The 8,050-nt window shown below is 39.2% G+C and overlaps 1 protein-coding gene across 1 annotated transcript; it reads right to left on the bottom strand.

Annotated features, from left to right (window-relative positions):
• Positions 1-1,897: 1,897 nt before the first annotated feature.
• Positions 1,898-5,395, bottom strand: LOC109037655 (uncharacterized). Its single transcript, XM_072305032.1, has 2 exons — positions 5,221-5,395; positions 1,898-2,933 (listed from the first exon to the last, which is right to left on the bottom strand). Exons 1-2 carry the CDS (start codon positions 5,291-5,293, stop codon positions 2,632-2,634), a joined length of 375 nt encoding a protein of 124 aa, XP_072161133.1. The 5' UTR covers positions 5,294-5,395; the 3' UTR covers positions 1,898-2,631.
• Between the last annotated feature and the right edge of the window lie 2,655 nt (positions 5,396-8,050).

Genomic DNA, 8,050 nt, shown 5'->3' on the forward strand with positions numbered 1-8,050 from the left:
CTTTGTGTGGATTTTTCAAATAAGATTCATGTTTTATTGCGCTACAAAATACTGACAACCACGTTTGCATCTAGCGCCTGGAAAATCTAGGCCCGAGCTCAAAAGAAAGCTTTTACATTTGACGGCATCACGCACGCAGTATTTTTTTGGGCTCATTTCAGAAACCACTAACGGATATGATAGAGAATGAGCCGAAAATGTTGGTCCCTTTTTGCGTCATGAGACCTTTGCGTTTTCATCTAATGAGACCTTTCCATCTAAAAAAAGGTTTTTTTTTAAAAAAAAAGAAAGAAAAAGTTATGCCCCAATAAACACATCCTCCAATTTGCTAATTGTCGAAATCTCCCATGGTTATTTTTCCTATTTTTCGAGGTACATTTTCCATAATACTTAACAAATTTAATGTCCATGTATCAATGCTTCTAGATTCTGTGATTCACTTTCTTGAAAAAATTAGTTTATCAACATTAGTTATTGCCTCATAGAAACCGGCCTTGCAGCAACGTAATGAAGTTGGTGGTTTCCGTGCCTAGAGATCACTTAAATTCTCTTCAGTAGCGAGGCGTGAATCGATCATCGATGTTTTGCCTTTGAAGCTATGGTGAAGAATCGATTAATGAAGTATTCGTTGTGAACACCCTGTCTATCGATCCTTTTCCATAGGTTTAAATGGCAGATCAATCGATATATCGATATAATAACTGCGATTGAATACGGAGGTACCAGGTACCCCTTGTAAAAATGCACGCTCAAATTTTCAGCCCCAAGTTTTAGCAAAATTGAAAAAGTTTTAAGAGTAGCTACCCTCATTTTAATATTTTTTGTCTCATATTATTGAAGATTGAACTCTAAATACATGCTCCTTTTCGTAAAAAGGTGCTAATGCGAGAGGAGATATTGTGGAGTCCGCTCTTTAAGTACGAGACGAAAAATATTTAAAAAGGAAAAGTGACCCTTACAGGTTATTAGATTTCACTAAAATTTGGAGCTTAAAATTTGTTTTACGTGCCTACTAGAACTAGAACATAAAATTAATTTCGCCTAGTCTGAGTGAAACTTGAATAATGTATATCTACAAAAGACATCACTATTCTTTCGTGCTAATGGCTAATGCCGTACGGACCTTCAGGCGTTGCCAAATTTCCTTTTCCAAAACACGAATTTCCTGGTAAACTTGTAAATACTTTTCTTCCAATTTTTCAAATAATGTTGTTCGCAATGTCACCTAAATTTCCTGAAAATTTCAAGGAAAAGTATTCATAACTTTCCTCAAAAATAAACAGTTTATTAAGGGTTTGGCAACTCTCGAATGTTCATACGGCGTTCTTTCTTAGCACGGCAGTATTGAACACTCGTCTTGTTGCGTCGTGTCAAAGAGGTAGAAATTTTGAATTACGCGCCTTGCGCAGCGAGCCACTCAAATCTGAGAGCTTAGCCAATCAGGACGTCGATACTGATGATAGCATTGATTCTGGCGTATTGGAGGGGGCTATGAATTGTCGCTGGGACTGTCTGGTCTGGAGCATTGATGAATGGTGTATATTGCTTTCGATACCCAATGGCATCTGAAGGCAGATCGATTCTTACATGAATCTGATTTTCTGAACGAGTTGAGTTGCTTATGGCCATAACTATCACGTCTCTTTCTGATTAATATAATTTTCTTCACGTAGCAAGAAGGGGTGACCAATATCAAGGTTCTATCCAGTCTTTCCTAGATTTTCCACGAATATAAAACGATGGTCGCAAAGCATAATCTTCATTACGGTTTTCGCTCGGTGTTTGATTATTGTCTTGAACAAATCGTAAAACAATTGTTTCGGGGAACAACAGTATTAATGAGCCTTCACTGCATCTTGAATGACAAGGAGGAAGATTTAGATTATGAACGCTGCTCTTAAATGAATTACAACGAAAATAGATGTAATTATACTAATGAAGAAATAAATAAATTATACATGTTTTTAACGTTTTACATCGTTTTATTGAAAGCTGCAGGTTAACAAATTTCAAGAAAAATTAATATAAAATTCAGGTCTGCCCTGTTTAGAGCACGACATTTTTAGATTAAATGACTTGTATCATGATATCTATTTACAAAAAAATGAACTTTACCGTTTGTAACTTATACTTAAGAGCTCTCTCCTTTTAAAAAAAAACAAACGAACAAAGATCTTAACTATGGCCCCATTACTCGTGGAAAATACATATTTGTTTGCCGACTGATAATTAAATTGTTGCTAGATTGAGCTGGAAAATCAGGGGTTTCCCCAAATATCTCTATTTTATGGCATAACCTAGCTACCTTGTGAAGCTACGTGCTGGAACGTTTCTATAGTTTCACTTTTTCCTCTAATAGACCGTATTCGATAACGGTTCGATGTATCGTTTGGCTCAAAACAATAGAACATAACCTTAAACCAAACTGTAAGGATTTCAGTTGGAAAAGCTGAAAATGAGAAATTTCCTGACAATTTCACTTTGCATTCGCATTTGGTACTCAACAGAATAAACAATCTGTTACAGAAGACCCGTTCTCTCAGATTTCTGAATTTACTTTTGAGGCTATGTTCATGTTTTGAACCAATCGATATCGATACAATCTCACCCGTTTGATGTATCGAATACAATCTATACACCGCTAACATGCTCCCTGAACTCGATTTTTTTATAGAATTTCCTAATTTTCCGTCCGAATCCGGCGAAATGAATCGCCCGGTACAACCAGGATGTGGGCCTGTTGTAAAGACGTTTGACCAAGTTTGTAAAGTCTTTAGATAGTTTGCACCTGCAAATGCCGGTACGGCCAATATGCCCGATAGTAAGGCGTTGTAAGGGGTGTTCGGTGCCCTTCTCCTTAAAATGCCCGTACTTAGGGTCACATCGCTCAAATTGACAATCCTCCTGTTTAGTGTAGAACCAACCTCCCTTCTCTGAAACAAAAAGAAAAATCTTCATCTAGCTTCATTGTTCTCTCAACCGACCCCATATAGATCAGATATTTGAAAAATATTGTCAATTTTAACCAGTGTTCGAAACTCACCTTTGAGTTTTAGGAGCCATGTGACGCATCAAGCCCGATTTTTAGGCGCCATTGAAGATTTTGTAGGGGCCAAATTGACTTTTTGCCTACATATTACGGCGCATTTAGTGAAAATATAGACGCAAATGATTTCGTAACAAAACTAGTGAGTAGTTGTAACTTGGGAAGACAAAAGCACAAATGATGAAATCGTGAAGAATAGAAAAAGCTTTCACCCGTGTTGCTGAAAATTTCGAATAATCACTTAATATGAAAATTCAGATTTTAAGGGGGCAAGTTTTAGGGGCCACGTTGGCCCAGAGCCTTCATTTTTTAGGTGCCATGGCCGATTTTTTAAGGCTTATTTGGCGCGTTGGCGCCTGTGAGTTTCGAACACTGATTTTAACCACCAGACTGTCCAAAAATGAGGAGTAGGAATCGGTACCGGAGTCTACATAGGACCCCACACAATGCGACACACACTCTTATACAAGAATGCGAATTGAAGTTAGCATCATGAAAGCGCATAACACTCCGCAAAAAGGGTGTTTTCGTTCCATAATAGCGTAAGTCAGTCCGTAAGGAACAGAATTCCGGCACAGAATTTTTAACAGTGTAATACCTCGGATTGATCCTCAAATTGAGGGTTGTAAACTCACTTTTAAAAAAAATGGAGTTAAGCATAACGGGTGCTCCAAATGGGTCAGTTGCGCTGGTCACATAATTGTGTTTTCATGCTTGATTCTTGTAGATTAGCTATAATAATAAGATCCGAGTTCGGGGGAACTGCCCTTAAAATATATTCTATCATCAAATGGCTCCGACAGAAAGAAACCAAAGAGGCGAATACGTGGTTTTCTTTCTGTCCAAAGAGTTGATCTTCAAAGGTTCCGGCGTTCAAAATGGACACCGCGTATTTGATACAAAAATAACTTCAAAAGTATGCAACCATCAACGGAAAAAGGGACCTTAGTGCACACAAATTAAAAATTAAATCTTGAAATCTCAAAATGAAGGAGTATTCCACAAACGTAAACGTTCGCGGCGCGGTAGGCGGGCGGCCAGCAGGCCAGCGCGCATTGGCGCCTACAAACCTAAGTAGATACTTCAAGCATTGCGCAACGCGCATTGACGCCTACAAACCTAAGTAGATACTTCAAGCATTGCGCAACGCGCATAGACGCTTACAAACCTAAGTATTCTTTAAGACCTCGTATTCTGGATTTTGCTGGAATATCGACGCCATGTTGTACCGACCCTCGTCACGGGATGGAAACTCCTCAAGATGTTAACACTTCCTTTTGGCCACCGCGTGGACCTGGGTCCATTTTCTCGTGGATAATCAGTGGTCACATGCATATCAAACTCCCAAACCACGTATCTCGATTAGCGAAGTTGCAAGCATCTCGTGATATTTGTTTTTTTTCCAAAGGGAATTACTTAACAATAAATCTTTAAAAAAATCCGTGATTTGTCCGCTCTGTGCGAGGAAAATTCAGTGAAGATCTCAAGGAATGATTTCGATTTGTTCTGAATGCAAAATATAATAGGAGCGGATATTTTTAAATACCGCAAACGAGATACGTGGTTTCGGAGCTTCACCGGCGGTATACATATAAACCGTCAGAGGAACGAATTAAAGTCGACCGCGGAATGGAGATTTGTGCTTTTGATCGTTGTTGCTTCAATTATTAAACCTACAAAAATGAATTCCAACGAGAATTCGTGGAAAACTGAAGACGGAAAGCGACCGTTTATATAAGTGTTTTTAGTAAAATATGTTTCGTTTCCGATTTCGTGAAAAAATATGGTTTTAATGGCGAGGATAAGAGACACAACGGAGAGCAAAAAAGGTGGCTTACACTGGAAAAAAACACATTGGATCTAGAGTCCAGACTCTTGAAAACATTGACAAGAAAAAGGACTCTTGATTCAATCAGATTTAAGCTTAAATCAAAAGGAAATCCTCTCAAATTAAGAGGCTTTGTTCTTGATTTAAGCTTAAATCTGATTGAATCAAGAGTATTTTTTCTTGTCGATGTTTTTAAGAGTCTGGACTCTAGATCCAATGTTTTTTTCCCCCAGTGTATTCAGTGTACGTTAAGTATAATTAATTTGGAACATAATCAAGAGATAACCCATGATTAACGTTGAATTCTAAAAATGTGCTAAAATAAAGTTCGTTTGTTGTAACTTACTTTTACGAGACTCGCCTCCTTGAATAGGGAGCAACATCACAACTAAAAGTGAAAACACGTGGATGTCTTTCATTTCCGACAAAGGCTCCGAACATTTGTGTCTCAATCACGCAGCGGTGGATCTGCACTCGATGCCCAGGGTTGACTGCTGTGATTTGGCGGTAATCAAGGTGACTAATACGTCGCTCCTCTGACGTAAGGGCGTATCTCGATTTAGACATGAGCCCTGTAAAGTATGGTGTCATATGGACAACAGGGTTCACGTGGAAATCGAGATACGCCCTTACGTCAGAGGGGCGACGACTAAGCACGCGAGTGACAATTCTATCCGGTGACGCAAAGTATTTTTTGCTGAATGGAAACCTAAATGATGATTCAAAAAAATCGACCCGCAATAACACATTTTCGGAAAGGAAGCTCATGCAATGATGCGTTTATTGGCGTGGCTCGCCAAAGAACTATTGTCTGCTGCGTCAAAGAAGCACGTGTGAATATTTTTTTCCGATTTTTCTTCCCGCAATTTGATCTAAGGTATCTGAAAATTTAAAATAGAAAATATTCATAACTTCTCTCGCAAAAACACTTTTCATCGTGGGGCATTTGACAACATTTAAAAGTTCATCCAGCGGTACTCGTCATTAGTGGGGGAGTGAAAACATCCTGTGTGTCATAGAGTGCTTCTATGCGATGTAAAAACAATTTTTTTTAAATGCACATTTGCATAATGGATCTGTTGCACGCAAGAGACACACTGAGAAAAAATTATGGTTATAATTACCATATTAGTGGTGTTCAATATGAACTCTTAATTAGTAGTTGCCAAAACCAATAATAGAGATATTTTTACCATTAAATGGTAATTTTACTACCGGACACTTGTAAAATTACGATTGCTCAATATTTTTGAAATCCACTAAGAACGTCTTAGACGTAATCGGCGCCATTTTCTTTTTTCGGGATCGGCGCAATTTACAATCATTCTCGCAGGGAATCGGCGCAATTAACCCCAAAATCGGCGCAATTTACCGACTCCCGGTCCAACCCCTGGGGCGCTGCGCGCCCCCAAGGACCGCTTCGCAGGCAACGGAATCGTCGAAATCGCCCGTTGGCGGTTAATGAGCAAATAATTTTAACTGAAGAACAAAACGATGTTTCAAAGAAAAATTTCCCGCCGAACAATATTCTTAATGACTTCCTCCCTACTCTGAATTTCGATTCCTTTTTTGGAAGTTGACCTTGACTGGGCCACATATAGCTGCGTCCATGACTAAACAAAGGCCCCTGAGGGTGAAGGTACTCTATCAAAACTCTGATCCTTGAACTCCCCTTCCTCACTCCTGCCCATCGAGCGTCCTAAAAATGATTTTATTAAAATAGAGAGGATTTTAGACTTTCATCCCTCATCGTGTTTTCTGAGCCAAATTCTATAAAAAATATTTCTTTCTTTTGCTCCATCTGACGTTTGAAACAGGTCCATTGCGCACTAAAGGACTAATTGCAGACTTTTTTAATGTGATGATGGTAATTTTCCTGCCATTTCACCGCTTATAAGCGTAATCACATGACTTCATCTCTTACGTGCGACGGACCCATTATATTGTTATGAGAGTTCAAGCACTGTACCTACTGATTTTTTACAGTGGCGTGGCGTGCTTCGCGATATATCGATTGATCGGCCATTTAAACCTACGGAAAATAATCGATAATCATGGTGTTCGTAACGAATACCTTAATAATAGATTCTTTACTATAGCTTCAATTAGCTTTCAACAATCGATAATCGATTGTTCACGCCACGCCACTGATTTTTTATCCGGGTGCGAATAAAAAATTTCACGTGGGTAACCTTTAGTGACGTGGGTGAGTGCTGCTCTTGGCCGGAAAAAAGCGCACTTACCTAGCTTGTTTTTCAGTAAAGTATTGAGATCAGTAGCTATGATCGTGGACCTAAGCTCCGGATGACCCGAACAAAATTTTCGGCGAAACGATGCGCAGAGTATTGGCTGATCGGTTCATACAGGGCTAGTAGCGTGGCGTGAATTGCGATATGTCGATTGATATGTAATTTAAACCTATGGTAAAGAATCGATTATTAAGGTGTTCGCTGCTAACACCCTGTTTATCGATCCTTTTCCATAGGTTTAAATGGCAGATCATTCGATATATCGCAAAGCACGCCACGCCACTGTACAGGGCTTAGGGCCCTACAGGGCAGTCAACCTTCTAATGTCACTGCTAATCTTCTGATTCCAATATCAGACGAAGAGGGTCAAGAATGTATGGTAGATGTCGATCCCAGATTCGTATCCCAGCTCCTCTTATGGAATACCAAATTGCATATCTTTGTAAATGTAGGCGGCGACTTACACGTTAAGAATACACAGAAGCAATCGATAATACCACTTGCTGAGCAAGAGCCACACAATCCCATGTCGACAATTCGACATGCTCCTTTTGCTTATCAGCACGACAGAGCATTCTCGCAGTCTATCAGCTTATTCAGTTAATTTATCGCACCTCTGCTATAAAGGCCTATCATAATTTCTACGTGAGCACTGTTTTGCATTAGCATGCATGCTCTCTAGGACTCATGCAAACATTGAGGTGCGTCGTATATTCAGAGGACTGACGAATTAAACCGTTCAGTTTTAGAATCAACTTAGAGCTGATAGCTCATGATCCCTGGAATTTTTCGAGATGAGGTAAAGGAAGCCCAAAAGATAGCTGTTACTTAGACGCTTTTAAAAAAGACGATTCAATACTTAATTCGTTATCATTCGTATATTGTATATGTATGTATACTCACCGATAGCTCTCTCAGATAACTGTA

The sequence above is a fragment of the Bemisia tabaci genome, chromosome 10, assembly GCF_918797505.1.
Source record: "Bemisia tabaci chromosome 10, PGI_BMITA_v3".
Taxonomy (NCBI): domain Eukaryota; kingdom Metazoa; phylum Arthropoda; class Insecta; order Hemiptera; family Aleyrodidae; genus Bemisia; species Bemisia tabaci.

Bases quoted from the DNA above. Each gene is read 5' to 3' on its own strand.
- LOC109037655 (XM_072305032.1), bottom strand. From the start codon at position 5,293: ATGAAAGACATCCACGTGTTTTCACTTTTAGTTGTGATGTTGCTCCCT. The intron at 2,934-5,220 runs GTAAGTTACAAC...TTTTTGTTTCAG, and splicing joins AGGAGGCGAGTCTCGTAAAA to AGAAGGGAGGTTGGTTCTAC.